Here is a 22,187-nt window from a genome sequence, read left to right as displayed (position 1 = left end):
TTCAGCCTTGGGAAAATGTTTTTGCTGAGTTACAATCACTTTAAAAGAACCTATTATAATAGAAGTGCTGACATAACCTTAATTAGTACCTCACAAACAGATGCTGCCACAATGCAGTTTACAGTTCTGTGACTTCATTTCTTTTTGAGCAAAACATATATATAGTTTCAGCAAGTAAAATTAAGTTACTTGTTTTCAACCTACTATTACTATAAAGAAGCCAAACATTTCCAGGCCAACTTCAACTATGAAAACAAAATTAATGTGCTTTCTTTTTTTATATAGATGATTTTGGTAGAACCAATATAAAGGGAGGCACATTGTTTTAAACAAATGCTTTAAAATAACTTATGTATTTTTATATAAATGATACATTGGTAAAAATGCTTATTCTTGCATCTCTAACAAATCTTTACATATCAGTCAGCATGAAATATGATCTACTGTAAAATTCAGAGTATCCTGTTTTATACCTTCTAATGGTTCAACACTGTTGGAAATTAAAGTTAATATTTTGAGAAACTCCATATATTTCTCTTATTAGAATTGCTTATTATTTGGCTCTGAATCTCAAGCAGAAAAGACTGGTGATATAGCCACCAGATGGTCACCAGCAAGGTGAACATCTAACCATTATAGATGAGATCATACAGCCAACTGATTGCTCATTTTAGTGGGTTTTTTTGCAGAACACCAATGGCAAATCCATAACTTCTTTCCTACCATAGATCTAAATGCTGAGCCCAATTACATGCGTATTCTAGGGCCACATGAAGTAGAAATGCTGCCCTTCTGATAGGCTAAGTAGTGGGGAAGCCTATGAAGGAAGACTGTATATCTTCATGTATGACACGGGTATAATCTACACAGCAACTACCTGGACAAGACCATGGAGAAGGAAAAAAAAAGGGCATTTTACTTACTGAACTAGCAAAGCACAAATCTATGAATTAAACTGGAAGAGGAACCAAGAAGTGGCCCGTACCTGCTATTCCTCTACCTCTACACCCCAAAAAATCACTCTGCCACCATCAATTATGGTACACTTTAGAATTTTATGCCTCAGTTCCTTTGCATTGATTCAGCAATTCATGTAAGCAAAGCCCTTTTACCTGGGCTCAGCTCAGTTTTTCAGGACTGGTTCCACAGGGAAGTTTATTTTTGGGGAAAGGCTAAGTGATGCGCTGTGAGTTAGTGAGCTCTGGTCGACCGAATGCCAATCCAGACTACAATTCAAAATTTGGTGATCTCATTATGATCTCTATTTGTCCACTTCAGGAAACCAATATACAATTTATCAAGTATTTGTCAACTTCTACTTATGGGAATTCCAGGGCTAGACTTAAGATGCACAAAGCTGTGTCAGAAAACTGGCTTGGGAAAAAACTGGTGCTACTAAGCAGGGGCATTCATGAGCATTACATTAATTAATTACAAAATAATGGGAGGATAGCTAAAATAAAAGTTTGCGATATGAGTAAGGGTAACCTTTGTTAAAGATGCAAAGCAATGAAAAAATATTTCTTAATTAGGCCCTAATATTCCTTATTTTTAACTCCTTTGGTGCTTAAACCTGAAATTATAATGGACACTATACCTCCTTTTGACAGTCTTCATTTTGTTATACTAATTAATCTTAAAGTGTCAACTATTATCAAGTTTGAAGAGCTGCAATCAGATCATCATCTTTGCATTTCTAGGTGGTCTTTTTTGCCACAGTGCTGTAGGTACAGGACTGCAAATAGCATAAGGACAAGGTGCATCAGATCTGGCATCCATCTCATTGACAGGATAGACAAATATTCCTCCCTTTGGCTTTATATAGCAGCCTTCATTACAGCCAGAGTAACAAGAAGATAGTGTTTGGTTTCAAGCAGCCTTTAAGTATTCACACAATCGTCCCAAAGTTCTTCATAAAGTTAAGAATGTATAAGTCATAGTGCAGTAAGTGTGTAAACAAATGAAACAGTTATTTTGTTTTTATCAATAGGTTAGAGAGTGCCTTTCATGTAAGAACCCATTTTACTGAGCAGGAGGCATGGGTCAGGATACTGGGGTTTTATCCCATACTCTATTAAAAAGAGCCACATAGGATTCGTAGCTTCTACTTAGACAACCACCACAGATAGGATCCTACTGTAAGACACCTTAGAGAAAGATACATTTATCCAGCGAAGACGGTGTCTGGATCAGTATGTAGAGGAATTAGTAATATGCAAGACTGCACCACTGGCTGGAATGCCAAGAAACAGTCTTAAATTTAACCAAGTTTCTCCTCAAAGTCCCAATTATCTACTATCATTTTTCCTCACAGTCTCTACTGTTAACTACAAATTCTCACTGAAGAGAAAGTTAAAAGCATTCTATTTTTAATAAGGCTCTATTGTTTGCATGGCAGTTATAAATTCAGGACTGAAGTAAGTGAATTATTTTGTTTTACTCTCAGGATCTTACCTCAGATGTATGAGGTAGCGTAGTAGTCTTTCTTCAGTCTGCCGAATGTTTTCTTTATTGATGCTTCTCTTTACTTCTCGTCTCACAGGAACAGAAAAAGTCCTTTGCCGTAGGAATGTTTGATGATTGGCTGGCATCTCTCGTAAGTCATAGATCACCACAAACATTTTCACCACAGTCTTATTAGGGTTAAATAAGGTCTGAAAAAGACAAACAGTTATTTTAGAAAATAAAGCTGATTCATAGAGTCACTGAACAATAAAGGGTGACAAGATATGAGAATTCAGTGTGCCAATGAATAATTATGGTTCAGATTCACTGGATGGCTTCTGTGCGCTCTGTTCCCTTTTTTTATATAGGAAGTTAATTTAAAGATTACTGTTTAGCCTGTATTTCTACACTTCAGCTACTGGCAACTGAACTGTCCATTTTTTCCCCTCACATTAACGTAATTAAAGGAGGTCATAAGCACAAACTAGTTCTTCATGTAAGAGACAGACTCTTACTACTTTGGTAATCAACACAAACTTCTGTTTGCTCCTTGTGTCAACTTTCTGTTTAGATTATTTTCTGACCTTAACGCTGTGTTTCCAGTAATTACAATGGTCTGCTACAGATTTAAAGAATCCTGAATTCATATGTTGTGATCCTGCACTGGATTCATCAAGGAGATGTACAGTGTTGATTTTAGATTATGCTGTTTGGTTTGCTTACCAATTTCTGGAGTATAGTTCTAATAATTTTCAATTTTTAACATTTATAGAAAACTAGGGCTTGTTGAAATATTGAGATGTGATATTATGCTTAGGCACAAATACGGATTTGATACAAATAATGAAAACCAGAAGTAATTAGAAATATATTAAAATTCAGATAATGGACTAGATTTTTAGTGCCTTTTTATTATTAATTATTATTATTATTAAAGACCACAAAGAAAGCAGTTACAAATTAGGGGCCTGAATCTTGGATAACTTACCTCAGACTCTCTCATGGGATACGTTTAAAATGTATGGTGAATTTGCCATGAGTTACTAGCATGTACACACTTATGCATTGAAAAACAATCACAATATGATAGTACCTACACAGCTTCATATTCAGCAACCCAAGTCCCAATCTGGTGGACATCTCTTTAACCAAATAACCTATTTTTTTTTTCCACCAGGGAGCTCCTTGGTGCCAGTGGTTTTGGTGTGTCCACAGGTGGCATCTGATATTGCTCCAGGAAAAGTTAAGTCACAGTGAGAAATGATTAAAATATATAAAGATTAATCCCACCATCCAAGGCCCTCCATCCCACTAAAAAAAAAAAAAAAAAAAAAAACACAAACCCCATAGCAAAAATCCACTGATCTTTCTTGAGATCCTCTTAACAGACCTAAGAGATGTAAAAGCACCAGGTTTTAGCCACGTGACTATATACTGTAGCATCATGCACTGTGTTCTCCTTTCTTGTTTCTATATATGAGTGCATACACACTAGTATGCATCTTATTATGCTGTATGCACACTTGGCATGTATAACACACCCATACAAGTCATACATTTCACACATGTTTAATGTAACACACATATACAAGCTCTCCAGCAAATAAGGTCTCTAAAAATCTCCTTTTGTAATCTGTATTGAGTATTAAGGAAATTCAGAACTTCACAAGAAAATATAAGCATTACTGGTCAATCATGTTTATCTTTAAGTGGCATTTTTCCTGGCAGTAATTAACATATAGCCACCAGTCTGATAAATTAACATCAGTGCTTTTTCTCTTTGAGAGCTTAGTGTGGAAAAGCAGAGAATCTTCTAGCAGAAATGCAGTCTGTTACTTACTGATGCTGCAGCAGCAGCAAATGCTTAGTTGTGTATGTTTGGGAGAGAACTGTTATGCAATTGTATGCTATAAAATACATACCACTTGTATGGTTCCTGAAGGAGGTACCCGATAACCCCTTTTACCAAGGGTTTCTAAAGTAATCACACCCTTAGGGAAAAAAATAGATGACAAGTTTAGGATATAAACACTTGTAAAATATTAGCATATGAGAATGTTGTATCCATGTAACTATAGGCATTAAATATATTGACAGTTATTTTTTAAACTGAACTAATGAGTGGGGAGGCCACTCCATCCACAAGATGCTATTACAGTCAGTACCATGGATCTTACAACTGTAAACTGGAAGATTATAAACAGTATGACAGGCCCAAATTTTCAGTTTGGGCCAAACTCTGATTTTTCAAATCATACTCATAGACTTCAAGGCCAGAAGAGATCATGATCATCTACTCTGACCTCTTGCACATTGCAGGCCACAGAACCTCACCCACTCACTCCTGTAATAGACCCATAACCTCTGGCTGAGTTACTGAAGTCCTCAAATCTTGATTCAAAGACTTCTAATCAAAGACTTCTAATGGAAATAAGTTAAGGGGAAAGAATTGTGCATTTCTTTCCAGCTCCTTATTGTTTACCACACTATCAATAACAAACTCCAACACTCCATATGACTTTCACTTCCCTCTTTAACACAGATCAAAAACATTCCCCAATTTCATCATAAGAACATAAGAATGGCCATACTGGGTCAGACCAAAGGTCCATCCAGCCCAGTATCCTGTCTGCTGACAGTGGCCAATGCCAGGTTTACTCCCTCTGGGGCACCTAACAGGTAATGATCAAGTGATCTCTCTCCTGCCATCCATCTCCACCCTCTGACAAACAGAGGCTAGGGACACCATTCTTTACCCATCCTGGCTAACATCCATTAATGGACTTAACCTCCATGAATTTATCTAGTTCTCTTTTAAACTCTGTTATAGTCCTAGCCTTCACAACCTCCTCAGGCATAGAGTTCCACAGGTTGACTGTGCACAGTGTGAAGAAGAACTTCCTTTTATTTGTTTTAAACCTGCTGCCCATCAAGCTTGCATTCCAATGCAAAACCTTATCAATTATACCAACAGAATAGCACATCTGACCAGCTCTCATTCCATGCATTTGGGAAGTTGTTCTGTTGAGATCACTGTTAAGGTTTTGCATTAAAGTGCAAGTTTGATAGTATGCAATGTTTTATGTGCACAAAAGTGAGCATGCAAAATAGCAGAGCACGGCAGAAAAACAGAAACAATCTTTTTGATAGTGAAGGCATTAGATAAATGTTGTACTAGTTCGGTGATGCACAACCATAACATTACATGATTTATTTACAGCATGTGGAGAAGAATCAGAACAATGAAGTCCAGCTAATAAAACAAGCGAGGGTGCTTTAGCCAGAATCCACTGCATGACCTGAAAACCGCTATATGAAATAATCCTAGGGAGATGAAAGCAAAGGAAAGGTGTTTGCTTTCAGTGAGATGAGAGGATGAAAAAAAAAAAAAAGCCAAGCAAAAAAAATGTAACTACTCCCCTCAAACTTAAAACAGAAAAACCAAAAGATTCCTCTCTCTCTCATTTTTTAAAGCCTTTTCATATTTTTCAACATCTTGTTCTTGAAAAATACATGTTATCTAAGATTTATGCTTGAAAATACACATTTAGCTAGGATTTAGTTTAAGAATGGGATTTCAGAAGGGCTCCTAAATTGCTAAATAATTTACATAGGCACTTAAAGATCTTATTTACCATATGCACACTAAAATCTGTAACTCAAAATTGGATCTGTTACCCACATCATTTCAACTTTTCCTACCAAGGAGCCTATAACAAACTGAGGCAAGCTACTATATTTCTCCACAAAACACTGGCATATATTAGGCCCTTTTGCTTTTTAGCATATAGGGTTTTGAAGTGTACAAGAATATTGCTGTCACAGTAGAAATGTAGGGCAGAGGCACAGTGGAACTTTGTTGTTCATATCCACTAATTAAACCACAGCTGATAGGGGTCGTTTTAGTTTTCCAGCTTTGGTAGTACAGGTCAATCAACTTTTTGACTCCAAAGGGTGTGCCTGCAACTGGCTAGGAGCATGAGGGCCACATGCATACATTAACACACTTGCCTAATGAAGTGCACAGCCTTAATGTTTGTTTGTAGGTGCATATTTTTACTGGAGAAATTAAGTTATGCAAGTTCACTAAGAACAAAAGCCTATAGTTAATCAGCTTTGTCCTCATCCCAGAGTTATAGGAATAAAATGGCTATAAAGTGTTATATTTGGCCCTCAAGCCAGACTTCAAGCTGCTTTATACAGAACAGATTCTAAGAAAGAGCTAGTCAGACTCTCTAAAATGTGCAGACATTTCCATTAGATTTTTGCAGAAGAAAGTAGAAAAAAATCAAACACACACATACCATATAGGGAGAGGGTGCATTATCATCTGAAACACTGTAGAATGACACTTCGACTGGAAGAGTCATGTGCGTAGGGCAAAAGACTCCACTTGCTCCCACCTCAGCAGTGAAGCCATCAACAATACCTAGAGGATCTAAACGATAGTTCAAGACAGACTCCTGAAAGACCAAAATGCACAAATGCATCTAGTTAAGTATACAGCATAGAAAACAGAGCAAAAAGTTATTGCCAAACTTTTATGTAAAGTTTAATTTGTAATTAAATTATTGCCAGTTATCATTCACAGCTGTCACAGTCATCTTCCTCATTCTTTTTAAAATAAAGGGTATCAAGAGTGACTTTCCCCTGAATAGAAGTGTAAGTAAAGACAGACACAACATAGAGCATAGATTTCCTTTGTCCCATTCTTCTGCCATGTGCTGGGCTTGGGCACAATAGCAGCCACTGCACTTACAGCACTTGAGGACTCCACAAGGCTAGTACTGCTGCCTGCATTAGCCTCTCCCACGAGAGCCCCAACTCTGTACATGCATGTAGCAAGGAGTGGACACTGTACTGCCAGCAAGGGCAGTGCAGTGACTGTGCTCTCTCTGCATTCCTCAGGGCACAGGGAGGCACTGTACCTGCTTCAGGCACAAGGACACCCAATGTAGGATTGTACTTTAAAAGACATAATATAGCCCATAATGGGCCAAATCCTGTAATCCTTGCTCAGGCAAAACTTCCAGTAACTTCAAATGGGAAATTTGTGAGCATAAGAACTTCATTGTTTGGGCTACTGTGAGGGGACTTGGCCAAAAATCATAACCAAATCAAAAACATACCTCCAACTTTTAAACATATAGTGGAGTGGCATTAGTTCAAGAGTAAACACCACATGAACCCCAATCCTGCTCCCATTGAAGTATGGGACAAAACCCCCTGAAACACACCAATGGGCCTATGCAATAATTTTCTTTGGCATATAAAATCTACAAAAAATAAAAATCAATTTAGCCCTTTTAAGTGAAATAATCCTATACCAAAATTTCACAGCTAGAACTAGCATTCTATAAATAGGACACTATCTGGCCACTGAAGTTAAATTTAGAAACACAAGTTTCCTGAAATGAAAGGCTAGTGCCTTAACATCTGCCATACACCATTTTCACTCACTCCATTTACATTAGCTTGTATGATGCTTTAAGTGTCAAATTGTGAGAAACTAGTTTTTTTAATTACTTCCACAGGATCTTAGTATAAACATTAACAATTAAAGGGTCTGACCCCTTAAAACTATATAAATAAAGAATAAAAAACTATATATATAAAGAATAACAGCATTCCCACCACTTGCTCAATGTTCATGCTTGTGACAGAAGATGGGCTGGGGAGCTTTTGTAAGTAGAGATCAGAACAAAGGGTTTTTTGCTCAGTTTAATAATAAACATAGGGAATTATTTAGGAGGTATTCACACAAGTATAATTAACCCTTTATAACACACTAAATAAGTATTATAAGTATGGCACTTTTGGATCATATACAATACCTCAAAGTTTCCTAGAAGGCTAAGACTTGTTATGGGTGGAGCACTGGAACTCAGAAATGGTTTCCCGTGGCCTTCTGGGTCATTGTCTGTGTTTATATATTGTTGTGGACTATTAGCAAAAAAAGGGAATAATAAAGTAATGGCATTAATACTATTCGTTTCTTGTTTTCTGTTATGCATATAGACAGCTGTGGAGAAAATTCATTTTTTTTTGATGCATCACAAACTATGGTCCCAAACAAATAATGACTAAAGAATTATACTGACGAAGTCTTAATATACCCATTTTCTAATAACCTGCACTGGACAATGCCTTCGTAATTTCTATGCTAAAAATAGATGAAAACACAAGAATTTATGTTGTCCAATCATTCCACCAGTAGTAATTGAACAAAGTGTCAACATTCTTTTCTCTTGTATGTAGGTGTTTTATTTCGACATGTGTCATAAATATAAAGGGAAGGGTAACCACCTTTCTGAATACAGTGCTATAAAATCGCTCCTGGCCAGAGGCAACATCCTGTTACCTGTAAAGGGTTAAGAAGCTCAGCTAACCTGGCTGGCACCTGACCCAAAGGACCAATAAGGGGACAAGATACTTTCAAATCTTGGCTGGAAGGCGGGAAGGCTTTTGTTTTGTGCTCTTTGTTTACCTGGTTGTTCTGTCTTGGGACTGAGAGAGGCCACACAGAAATCCATCTTCTCCAACCCATCCTAATCCAAGTCTCCAATATTGCAGTATAGGTAAGCCAGGCAAGTCAGTATAGGTAAGCCAGGCAAGGCAGATTAGTTTATCTTTTGTTTTATGTGAATTTTCCCTGTGTTAAGAGGGAGGTTTATTCCTGTTTTCTGTAACTTTAAGGTTTTGCCCAGAGGGGGATCCTCTGTGTTTTGAATTTGAATACCCTATAAAGTATTTTCCATCCTGATTTTACAGAGATGATTTTTATCTTTTTAAGAACCTGGCTGATTTTCCCATTGTTCAAAGATCCAGGGGTTTGGGTCTTTGATGATTTTGTAACCAATTGGTTAGGATATTTTCTCAAGCCTCCCCAGGAAACAGGGTGTTTAGGGCTTGGGGGGAAGAGGTCTCCAAGTGGTCTCTTTCCCTTTTCTTTGTTTAAAATGCTTGGTGGTGGCAGCATAGTGTTCAAGGACAAGACAAAGTTTGTACCTTGGGGAAGTTTTTAACCTAAGCTGATAAGAATAATCTTAGGGGGTCTTTCATGCGGGTCCCCACATCTGTACCCTAGAGTTCAGAGTGGGGAAGGAACCCTGAAAACATGTCTTGAAATCTTCATTAACTAGCTTCCACAATAACAGATTTTCAAGTTATGCATACTAGTGTATGAGAAATCATAATTAGCCCCTTAATTTCTACAAAGGCTTTAAAAGGGTAACATCCTGGCCCTGCTAAAGTCAAGGGGGCAAAGATTTCACCAAAAGAATCCAAATCTGATCCCACATGCCTTTGCAGAAATTTGAAAAACTACAAGACAGAATGTAAGAAAAAAGTGTTTCAGAAAGAAAAGGAGTCAGGCAACTAACTTCCTTTGCTTATGTGAGATATTCTTAGATTATCAATCTAAACCAGGGGTGGGCAAACTACGGCCCGCAGGCCGGATCCGGCCCCTCAAGGCTTTGGATCTGGCCCGCAGGATTGCCACCCCTGCGGTGTGGAGTCAGGGCAGGTAGGAAGCCTGTCTTAGCCCCACTACACACTGCTGCCACCCCAGAGCTGCTCCAGGTAAGAGGTGCCAGGCTGAAGCCTACACCCCGAACCCTTCCTGCACCCTAACCTCCTGCCCTGAGCCCCCTGCTGTACCCCACACCCCTCCTGGACCCCAAGCCCCCTGCCCTGAACCCCCTGCCACACCCCACACCTCTCCTGCACCCCAGCCGTGAGCCCCTTCCCACACTCCACACCCCTCCCTGTAACCCAACCCCCTGCCCTGAGCCCCCTCCCGCACTCTGCACCACCTCCTGCACCCCAACTCCCTGCCCTAGCCCCTTCCTGCATACCGCATCCCCCCTCACACCCTGCACTCTCTCCTGCACCCTAACCCCCTGCCCCAGCCCTACGTTCATGGCCTTGTATGTAATTTCCCCACCCAGATGTGGCCCTCAGGCCGGCATGAAAGTAAGTTAGAAGACTTACCAGTTCGCCGGAGTCCTGAACAGGGGGCGTGGCCTCCACCGGAAAAGGCGTGGCCTCCACCGGAAGAGGCAGGGCCTTAAATCCCCGGGCCCTTTAAATCTTGATTTAAAGGGCCAGGACTCCAGCTGCGGTAGTGGCGGCTGGGAGCCTGGGTCCCTTTAAATCACACCTGAGCTACCAGCTGCAGAGGCGGCTGGGAGCCCCGGCGCTCAGTGGCGATTTAAAGGGCCCAGGGTTCCAGCAGCCGCTACCGCCCTGGCCCTTTAAATCTCCTCCGGAGCCCCGCTGCCACTACCCTAGGGCTTCAGCAGCAGGGCTCAGGTAGGGATTTAAAGGGCTTGGGGGTCCAGCAGCTGCTACCGCCCTGGCCCTTTAAATCCCCTCCAAAGCCCCGCTGCTGCTACGCCAGGGCTCGGGCAGCAGGGCTCAGGTGGGGATTTAAAGGGCCCTGGGGGAGTGGTAGTGGGGGCTGGAGCTCTGGGGCACTTTAAATCCCTGCCACAGCCCCGCTGCCACTACCCCAGGGCTTTAAATTGCCCTCTGGGAAAGCTGGTCCCGGTACGGCACACTGGCTCTTACCAGTATGCCGTACCGGGGTGTACCGGCTTACTTTCACCTCTGCCCTCAGGCCAAAGAGTTTGCCCACCCCTGATCTAAACTACTCTGGGATAGATTCACCAGTTTTCTCTGGCAGCTTTGCATGTCTCCAGCAATGCAACGTAATGCAGCCGTAAACCCATCTGAGCCAGCTGTTACATATATATCTCCAAAATGGCAGTGAACCTCTTTTCTTACTTAAAGTGCCCTCTGTTTTACATTATGAGTTGTGGACTAATTATTTATTGTAAAAGGAAGAATTATGGTCTAAAAATCTCTAATTGATTGATGCACATTTGAAATGTGCTGAAATCTAGTGTTACTGCATAGGAACTCATCCCAATTGTTACAACTATTTAGAAGACAGAGTACTGCTAAAGAAGGGCTCCTATAAATTTTACACCCACGTTTTGGCTAGGTTTAGTTTGCCTCACTCACTTCATGTGTTATTGCTTACATATTCACTTACTTACAGTTTATATATGTAATTATTCCACTGAATACACTCCCACACTTTCTTGTAAGTAGAAAAGGATGAATACCTTCTTGTAGACAAACATTTCAATCGCAGCAAAGATGAGTCCAGATCAAAGCACCCAGATTGTGTTTTTCTCTGAGGAACCTAAGGAAAAATAATATTTTATTACTTTGAAAACTGCAATCACAAATCCTGTGGTCTGTGACAATTCTGATATAACAAATTACAAAAACAATGCAGAAATATATACGATCTTAAACTTTTTACATTCTACATTTAAGAGTGAATTTTATAACTAAACATTATTAAACCCTTGGGAAATAAAAACTGAAAATGAAATGAAGGGCCTTGTCTACACTACAAATTGTTGTAAAGTTAACCCTTTATGATTGAGATGGTATATCATCAGCTTTTATCAGAAATTCTAGAACAGCTACACATTAAAATACAAAATTATTTCATCCTTCTTCAGAAAAATAGCTAAAAAATCCCAATAGTAACTTACAGGACTTGAAAGTAGAGGCAATCCAGTTCGAGGATGGAAAGCCTTGGTTACAGTCCCGTCCAAAGAGTGAAAATTGTGTTTCTGCCATATACTTGAATGCTTGAGTGGTGGTATTCTCTGTAAGTAAAAGACATTTACTCAAGTACTTCAGGTAGCCTAGCAAGTTAAAATTCAGTTCTGAATTTGTTTCTCACTTGTCTTCAAAAATTGAAAAGTCTTTCCAGTTTCCCTGCAGCATATTTTAAGAATATACCTTGGTTCAGAGAAATTAGATCTATGGTATTACTGTTTTAGGAAACAAAGTACAACAGATTCATGCATTCTCTAAAGAAGAGTTTCCTTGTGGCGCCAACTTACAGCCACTATGGACTAGCTCGCTTGTTATTCATCATGTTGCATAATTAGATATTGTTCTATTTATAAAACCAAGAAGTCTGACAAATGAAGTAGGACTGTGGGAATATTCATTAACAGCTCTGTTATGATGTGTGAGGCCTGGCAGTTTCCCTCTAAGTATTAAATATAACAGGAGAGAAAAAAAAAGCACAAGACCAATCTTCAGACCTGAAAGCAGAGATTTTAACTACACTGTTTCATATAAGAGTATGATTACATCTATACATTTAGAGATTCTTTCAGAGTTGATCTAGAATATACTCTAAGTTATTTAGATATCTACTCCCCTCTTGTCAGGTAGGTACTTACCAGCACATCTGCATTCTTCAGTCGTTGACACCTATCCAAATAGTCTTCTACAGATTTCTTCTGAGAATTGCTTTGAAATTCATAGTCCGTTGGGTCTTCATTCTCATCATGTGCAGTTTTCAGTTTATCTTGCTTATTTTTGCATTTGAAACTGTCATGGTCTTTATTTAAATAATTTTCAATACTAACAAGTTGGGTATTTTGCTCACATATATTTGGTTTTTTTGGATCTTTATCTAAACACTTAAGCTCATTTTTGTGCAAAATATCAGATGCCTGCATTAGTGTCGCTTTTTTTGTACCTTCAAGTATTTTGGATTTATCTAACTGTGGATTGATTAAACAGCCTCCATTGCTATTCTCACTGATGATTGTTCTTTCTTTAAGTTTATTTTTGCAAATCTGTTCATCAGTTGTGTTGAAATTTGAACACTGTTTACCAATGACTTTGTTGGTCATTTGGTCTTTATGTGGACAACCAGAAACTGTTTCCAGTTTATCTGGCAGTTCAGATTTATTTTCTTTGCTACATGATATATTTATGCTAGTGAATGAATTGGTAGTTTTATTTGGAGTCTGCTGAAATGTGTTTTGGACAACCTCACTGGGTTTTGCTAGAATCAGTTTTCTTCTTGCTTGGGGTTTTGGAGAAGCCTTCAATATACCATCAAGTCTATAAGATGTAAGAGGGGTATCAGGTGTTCTAGTCTTTACTTTACTGCTGTCTTTTATGGTAACGGCAGACTTAGAGAAAGAAACAGAGGATGTTTCCTTGCCTTTCTTCAACAAGTTTTCATCTTCATATGAACTTTGAAAAACTTTTGAAGTGATTGAACTGCTTTCATGTATATTGAATGGACGCCCAGTAATGTGTGAAGTAGCTGGATCACAGTGAATCAAATGTTGGGCAATCCTAGCTATAACTTCCTGTCGCTCCAGAAGTAAAGAACCTATTAAAGGATTAGTCTCTTCTATGGACTGATGAGAACAGTGGTTCATAAGAACATGGGAATCAACCAATGGGTTCTCTGATATTGCTCTTGTCTTGTCTTCACTACAGTCTTCTGATAACATAATATCTATGTTAGTAGAAACAGAGGATGTTTCCTTGCCTTTTTTCAGCAAGCTTTCATCTTCATAAGTATTCCAAAAAACTTTTGAACTGGTTTCATGCATGTTGAATGGACATCCAGTAACATGTGAAGTAGATGGATCACAGTGAATCAAGTGCTGAGCAATTCTTGCTATAACTTCCTGTCGCTCCAGAAGTAAAGAACCTATCAAAGGATTAGTCTCTCCTATGGGCTGATGGGAACACTGACTATTTGGAACTTGGGGATCAACCAAAGAAAAGGATTTAAAAGTTCTGACTGATGTTTCATGTGGCTGTTTCTTATTGTCCCCCATAGCATTATAGCACTGGACTTTAGACTGTGATGTCCCATAGGCAGACCCCAAACCAGTTGCTGGATAAAGTTTTACATTTCTCACTGATGTAGTAAATTCAGGGTATATTTTTGCATTAAGCAAGCCTTCAGGAATCAATGTCCATGTTTGTTTTCCACATGAACGCTGTGAACTGGACATGCTGCGCTGCTCTCCCTCAATGGAATCACAGTGCTGATGTACATTATGTTCTTGTATTCCCTTTTCATAAAATCCCAGGCTGGTGTGAATACTACAGGTCAAAACTGGATAGTTAGATTGTCTAGGCAAGGACTGGACACTGACTTTCAAGGCCACAGTGTGAGAAACATTAGGAACAGGAAACACATGTTCAGTTGGTGTCTGTGAGAAAGTCCATTGCAGGTCCACATCTGCAGCACTTACTCTGAAACAATACAGAAATGCCTCTGGATAAATTTACATTATATACAGATTTTTCTAAAGAAATAATTATATTAAAAAAAATAAGACAAATAAAATTCATTAAGGAAACTGGCAACTGTCATACTTTGCAAAATCCACAAACCAAATGCTAGAACGAGCAAAGCCAATCCATATATCCCTTCTGAAAGTAAATAGTAAAGGGGGAGGGAAATCAATTGTTTTAAGGCTACTTTCTATTCAGCAATTACCCACTAAGAAAAAACAAATGGCTCTTTTCTACCTCAGACCTACCTGTACAGAATATTACGAGGAACAGCACCATGTGAAACACTCAGCCAAGCGCTCAACTGAGAAAAGAAAACAAAAGATCGGACAGCCAATAAGAGGGTCTTCTCTTCAATAAAGCGATCTCCACTTCTAAAATGTATTAAAAGAAATAAGCAGGTATTGGTAAGAGCCATTACAAAAAACAGCAAATTAAATAATTAGAGCAGCTTTGCTTTAATCTTGTTAAAGATCTTAGAAACCAATGATATTTTTTCAGAACAAGATCCGTTGCTGCAAAATTTCCTTCCACTACTCTTGAACTTTTAAGTCACACATTTTCTAAACATCCTGCAGGAAATTATGGTTCAATGCACAATTTATAAAAAGATACACAAAGACACTATGCATTATCAAAACAACCTGCATTAAAATGACTGAAAATAAATTGGCTTTCAAAGTGCCAGAAACAAAACAATATTATTTCTGGTGAACTTTGTGACGAAAGGAGACTTATGTCCTAATGAAGCACATCTAGCATCCTAAAAAAGTCATGGGGCCTGATTCTCCACTAACTTGCACCGTATGTGGAGAATATCTGTATCTCTTCAAAGTGAGTGCAAAATGATACCATTCTTAGTTAAACTTTACAGCCACATTACTCAGGTGATTACACAAAGTACTAGGCTGTGGAAAATCAAGCCCAAATTTTGTACTAGAATACAATTATTTTCTAAGAACAGCAATAATAATTTGGGATTCAAATCCAAGTTACTAAACCAGTCAGTTGCCCTGCAAGAATCCAGTCACCTTATATTATTAACTAACCTCCACACCCAAACTTACTGTCGGGGAACTGGCTCCAAAATCCACCTTTCTAACAGCAATGCATCTTGTTTGATTGCAGGATCATTTAAATCACTCCCTTCTGTGGTGGGCCCTTCATCACTATAGCAACAGTCCGGAAGTAGCATCACTTCTATCATGATAGGAATATTATTTTTCCACAGTAGCATAACCTCAGACCTGGTTCGTCTGGCTTGACGACACTTTAAAAAAAAAAAAAAGAAAAAAAAAAAAAAGAAAAAGAAAAAAGCACCACAATACTAGTTAGATTTTAAATCAGCTTTAAGAGCACATTCAAAAAATGTGAAAGCATTAAGGGCCCAATCCAGGAAAACACATCTGAGTTTTTCAAATCACAAAGAAGGCTGCAGAGCCATTAACAAGGCAAGATATAATAAAGCTCTAATGTAGCAATTTAGAGAATTTGTGGGGAAAAGCCTCGAGATCATATAGAGGAGCTTCCCACCAACTGTACTCTGCTACTTGTTCTTCTTTCACTCTCTATAAGTCCCCCCTTCTGCGGTCTAATATCTTGTTAGAGTTGTTAGAATCTTTGGGCCGGAGCAATTCTCCTGCATGGCCAGGGGTGCAAGTTTACAGAGTTCTGGATCAACATCTCTTATTTAGGAACTGAAGAGCCCCAACCTTTCTGCACCAACTCCCCCTATCCACACATCAATGAGCAAAACAGAAAAATAAATTTCCAAGATTATCTAGAAATGCAACAAAAATTAGGGAAAAGTCTACATTTTCTCAAAAATCCCATTAATGCAAATTATGGTTCTATACAATAAAAAACTTGATACCATTCTACTACAAAGAAGAAGAAGAACGGTATAAGAACACAAGTATGTGTTATGTTCATTTGCAAATAAGTTATATAGCATGACAATTCACACAAGTTGAAGATTCCATGGATTCCCCATGAATACCCCATGGTATTTATCATGTACTGATATTGTCATACCTGGGCCAATTTGTCGGTGCATTCATGCTTAGATGTTAGTGGTTGACTTGACTGTGCTGGAGGGCAATGGAAACCCTCTGTTCTACCTTTTACAGAAAATTCTGGTGTTCGACCTTCAGTAATCAACAAGGCCAAGGAGACCAGGAATTCCTCAGCTTCATATTCAAAGTATTCATCTAAAGTATCTGTCATTCCACAAAGAGACAAAAAAATCCTCATTAGTACAAGTTAAAGACAGATTTGTAAAACAAAAAAAAAAAAATAAAAAAACCATCACAGGTGAAGAGTGTTACACCTGTAACTTGTTTAAATGAAAGAACCACCCCATTTCAGCTACAACATTCAGTATGAAGTTACATGGTAAATATTTTGTTGCCTCTAATCTGCTGGATTCCTACATGCTGCTCATTTAGTCCATTCCCCTCACCAATCCATCCATCACAAAGTAATGCAGAAATGTTTAAAATTTGTCGAAGAGTATATGGGCAATCTTAAACCTTAAAATTACCCTATGCTCAGTGCCAAGGGATTTTATGGGACTAAAAGAAAAGGAGTACTAGTGGCACCTTAGAGACTAAGGAGCCACTAGTACTCCTTTTCTTTTTGCGAATACAGACTAACACGGCTGTTACTCTGAAACCTGTCATTATGGGACTAAAGTATCTCTAGTACAGGTGAGAAATCCTGAGAATCCGAACATCTTACTTCATGTGTATTACAAAGATCAAAACATTCTCTTTCCAAAAAAACACTGGTTTCAAATGTGTCTTTACTGTTCTATTAAAGCATTTACAGCTCTAGCATTTTGCGAGATATGATTGCAACTGATACTGGTCCCTTGTTCCAGAAGAAGACAAGACAGCTGCAAATGCATATGTAGAACTAGCATGTAAAAGTTAGTATCTTACAACAGCAAGTAAAAATTGTACTGTATCAAACAAAGCAGACAATGCCTGGTCTGCCTACTCTAAGCAACCTTCATTGCTTCAGTCAAGCAGTAATCCAAGATTGACTATACCAATGCCTAGACCCAGTGTCATTTTCTGTCTTTGATTTGAAGTATGTAAGAACATTTCTGGGTGGTGTGCCCCAAACTAAAAAAGGCATCCAATATATCAAAAATTTTATTTCAGAAACAAGAGCTCTGCAAGAGTATAAATATAGTTTCTGTTTTCGGCTTACGAAGGCTCAATGGAGGACATGATTAAAAAAAACTTATGATGGAAAGCCAAGGCTGTGCCCCATCAGGTGGAGAGAAGAATACAGAAAATAGGGGGATTGTCACAAACATACAAAACTGAAACAATCTATGCTTTATGGTCTAGCCTCTAAATCATGGGTGCTACCCAATCGTGGCAGGTTATAAGACCCTGTTGTGGGTGCAGAAGAGGAACTAAATCCAAGTAGCTATTTTAGAGAATTAGCAAGGGCTCTCAGTGGCTGGAAATAAAAAGGTATGCTACTTATGATGAAAATGGAAACACAAACTCAACTACTTATGAGGATTTTTGCAGGGTAAATCATGTAGACTCTTGTGATAGATTTCCCAGAAAATAATTATGTATAAAATAACATTTCCAAATGTTTATACATTTGAGATCCCTACCCCATAGCTTTTTATTTTGTTTTAATATCTTTCATTTATTTATATATATATATATATAAATTTTATTATATAAAAAAGTAATGTCAATTAAATGGATTGTCCTCCGTATCATACCCAAATCATTATACACCAGAAGACTTTTATATATTACATTTTCCCTCTTCCCCTAACTTTTTACTACAAATGTAAAGTGAGCATGAAGTACTGTAGTTCAAATGCATAAATTGTCAGTCACAATAAACAACTGTAGTTATCACTCAATTTGCCCGATTGTCATGGGTGCTCTGAAATTATTGTCTTCAAACAGAGGCCTGAGAGTTCCAGACAAACACTCATGCTTACATGTGCAATTACTACAAACAGCATGTGCAGACTGGGTAAATATATATAACTAGCTCCTTGTAAGTGCGCTTTTGTCCAAACTATTATGCCACTACACTTTTTGCACATGCATTTTTTGCCTATGAATGAAAGGAACAGAGCATGGTATGCATACCATCAGCAAGTGGTCTTTTATCTATCAGAAGATATCAGCAATTTTTAACAACATCTATAAATGAAAATGATTAGTGGAGTAGTAAATATTGAGAACAGGTTACTTACACCATGTGACCTGCATTGTTTAGTAAACTGGGGACATTCAATCAAATACAAGGTCATACATATATAAACAAAGAATGTAAGTCATACTTACAGGATAGGGGATTATGAACTTGAAAACAGAGACTCTGTCACAGATGTCATGATAGGTAAATAAAAAGTGATTCCCCAGTACAATGCTGTGGCTAAAAGGGCCATCACAAACCTTGCATGCACAAAGAGGGGTGAGGTAATATCACCAATGTATATGGCACTGGTGAAGTCACTACTGGAATACTGGTTTCCAATTTTGGCATCCACACTTCAAAAAAGAAGTTGACAACTTGGAGAGGGCTCAGAAAAACACTACAAGAATGATTCAAAGTCTGGAAAACCTACCTTAAAATGAGAGACCAAAAGGATCTACAGTACATCGACTCCTGAAGAGAAGGTTAAGAGGTGCCTTGATAATGATCTACAAGTATCTACACAGGAAGAACATATCTGATACCACGGGCAATTTATTACAGCAGAAAAAATAACAAGATCCAATGGCTGAAAACTGAGGCTAGAAACATCCAGACTGGAAATTACTCTCACTGTTAAAACTGTGTGCCTTTTAATCACTATAACAGCTTATTGGAGGAGATAGTAGACTCCCTCACTTGAACTTTTAAGACCAGATGTCTTTCTAAACACACATGCTCTAGTCTAATTCAACCACAGATGATCAGGCTTAATGCACTAATTACTGAGTGAATTCTAGGGCCTGTGTTACACAGGACATCACACTATGGGATCATAAGGGTCCCTGTTCTGGCATTAAAAACTGAGTGCTTAGAAAGTATTTTACAATTTGTAATATTAGTGTGGTTTCATGCTATAGTAAAAACTGATCTAATGAACCACATATAGTGTGAACACATCCAAGTGTGAGACCAAAACAGTGAGTAAATAAAGAAACTGGGTCCTAAATAAGTACTTGGAAATCAAAATCCAGAATCCCTAAGTGATATTATCAGAGGTTTCCTTAAAATATGTATTGATCTTAACAGAATAAGTATTAAGTCTAAGATATTTAAGAACATTACTGGCAATGAAGAGCATAAGCATTCAACTATTCCTAACATCTACCTATAGTATGTTTTATTTTAAAAGGCAAATAAACTGAAGTTTAATACTTAGTGGAGAAGTGGAAGGGGAAAGAAAGATCTCCTATGCATACAGAGGAAGCCACCGTACCATTCTGAAAATGTGATTGAAGTTCCATATAATTACTGTATGCAAAGTTTTATAAAGATCTGGTTAAGGAACCCTTTATGTTCAAATCCTTTTTAACACTATTTGAGTTCTTAAAATAAATCTAGAACTCTCAGGACTTTTCCAATACAGACGATTAAAACAAAAGAAGTTGCCAAATTTTGCCTCACTTTCTACTCCACCAATTTAAGATTTCCACTCCCATCACAGTTAAGTAGGAGGTGAGGAGGAGTAGGGAAACACAAATGGCCAGATACATAGTATTTGCATTAATGTAATTACAACAAACACTGTGCCACTTCAGTATTAAAACTGCATAAAATCAAAAGACAACCATTATATTCTTTGAATACCAGTACAAACACTAAAGTAGCTGCATTAAATACTACCCTTTTAATGAAAAAAGCATAAAAAGACAGGGCAAATTGTTATATTGTACTATTAATGTAATGTGACAGACTGCAGACATATTTGATCTTATGTTTTACAGACATGCTTTTTTTTAAAAAAAAAAGCAATTTGTGATAAATATCTTAATTTTATATTAGAGTGGGTTTGGCACATTGATTTCTTTAGTGCCATTTGATTTCCTTAGTACATAAGAACTTTTAATGGCTTTATACAGAAGAAAAAAGCCAAGACTATAGACACTGAAGAGTGTGGTAATTGTTCCTACGCACAGACCAATCAGCTGATGCAAGCTGATGTAATTGAGGACAAGGGTGGAAAGACACACTTATAAACACAACACGTTAGTGTTTAGCTAGAAAAACTGTTGAAATGTCTTCTGTATGAATCAGTCCTGAAAGAAACAAAGCCTGGCTGCAAGAACTAAGAAGGAAAGAAATTGCTTCCCTTATCCTCAGGTAATCTGAGGCGGTTTCACTTCCCAGCATAGTTCAGCACAGCCCTAAGCCTGCCCTAACTTGCACCCAAATGCTCCTTGCCCCACAGATCTTGCACATTCAGGAAATAGCTCAAGCATAGTATCATTCTAGCCACATATATTCCTATCCTTTTGACATCTCCTGCCTATCCCAAGAAGCCCCGTGCACTGGTAGCTTTTCCAGGAAGGACCCAAAGCCATCTCAGCACCAGTAAGGGGGGCCCCTGTGCCTGGGATATTATTGCAGGGCCTTGCAGTGACTTTGTTGCCCCTCTGAGCTGGTGTAGATAGCACAAAGAAGCTGAAGAGCACCAATGAATTCTCCTGCATTGACCAGTACCTCTAAGGATCAAACTCTTAGGCCATGTCCACCTCCATCTTACAGAATTTGCAACTGATTACTAGCATAAATGGCTTTAAGTTGTGTTTGTATCTGCACACTCCACGATTAAGATTCTGACAGTAACTAGGTCAGCTAATTTCAGCCCGTGCCAGGTCTACATGGCACATAGTTATCTTCCTGTATCCAGTTTGGCATATATTTTTTTTAAAAAGTGTAGACAAAACACACTATGTTTATACCTGTTTGTGTAACCACTGTCAGTCCTCCTTTCTCCTCCTGCTACGTGTGTGGTAGGATATTCTCAGAGAGCACTTCCCCATATGCTGCAGTACTGATCCATATCCTTTGGTTACTCCATCCCCTACAGATACACCACTGACTGGCCATCCATGTTTCCCCTCAAACAGCAATGATATCAATATAGTTAAGCAACATAGTAGGTGCAGGCATACACAGAACTGTGAAAGCAGAAAGCTGTTGTATACCCATAAAGTGAACAGTATCTTTTGTAATCAGTTGAAATGTCTCTACCTGGTTATAAATACATGACTGATTTGAACTGGGTCACAATTAGAACAGTCTTCCAAGATTTCATGGTGCCAATTGTTTGTTGTCAAGAGTGTACATTGTCAAAGTGTAGAAACCTGGATGGTGTAAAAAGATTACTTTACTTCAAGAGAAATAGAATTACAAGTATATTCACAGCAGACCCACACTCTAGGTCCATACTCCATTAACATGACCAGTGAGAGTAAAGTCTTTGGCTAACAGACAATATGATGTTACGTGCCTGCTCTATAAGAAGCTCTGGTGACCTCAGCATTTCCAATGGCTCATTCCAATATCAGAGTGTGAAACAGAAGTAGAATAAAAGATTATACCTC

The 22,187-nt window shown here is 38.3% G+C and overlaps 1 protein-coding gene across 5 annotated transcripts in view; it reads right to left on the bottom strand.

Annotated features, from left to right (window-relative positions):
- Positions 1-22,187, bottom strand: part of ATOSA (atos homolog A) — a 53,539-nt gene that overhangs the window by 5,663 nt on the left and 25,689 nt on the right. For 2 of the 5 annotated variants that reach the window (XM_073303840.1, XM_073303839.1), the window contains exons 2-11: positions 16,630-16,814; positions 15,663-15,865; positions 14,844-14,969; positions 12,723-14,553; positions 12,018-12,134; positions 11,577-11,656; positions 8,280-8,388; positions 6,750-6,908; positions 4,368-4,436; positions 2,455-2,654 (exon numbers count right to left, since the gene is read on the bottom strand). In XM_073303840.1, coding sequence (XP_073159941.1) covers positions 2,455-2,654; positions 4,368-4,436; positions 6,750-6,908; positions 8,280-8,388; positions 11,577-11,656; positions 12,018-12,134; positions 12,723-14,553; positions 14,844-14,969; positions 15,663-15,865; positions 16,630-16,814 — 3,079 coding nt within the window. Of the gene's footprint in view, positions 1-2,454; positions 2,655-3,538; positions 3,677-4,367; positions 4,437-6,749; positions 6,909-8,279; positions 8,389-11,576; positions 11,657-12,017; positions 12,135-12,722; positions 14,554-14,843; positions 14,970-15,662; positions 15,866-16,629; positions 16,815-22,187 lie in introns of those variants that run through there. The other 3 variants (XM_073303841.1, XM_073303842.1, XR_012153996.1) reach the window with 3 other exon arrangements.

The sequence above is a fragment of the Lepidochelys kempii genome, chromosome 10, assembly GCF_965140265.1.
Source record: "Lepidochelys kempii isolate rLepKem1 chromosome 10, rLepKem1.hap2, whole genome shotgun sequence".
Taxonomy (NCBI): Eukaryota; Metazoa; Chordata; order Testudines; family Cheloniidae; genus Lepidochelys; species Lepidochelys kempii.
The sequence above is the reverse complement of the archived record's forward strand: the minus strand, read 5'-3'. Positions and strand labels throughout refer to the sequence as shown.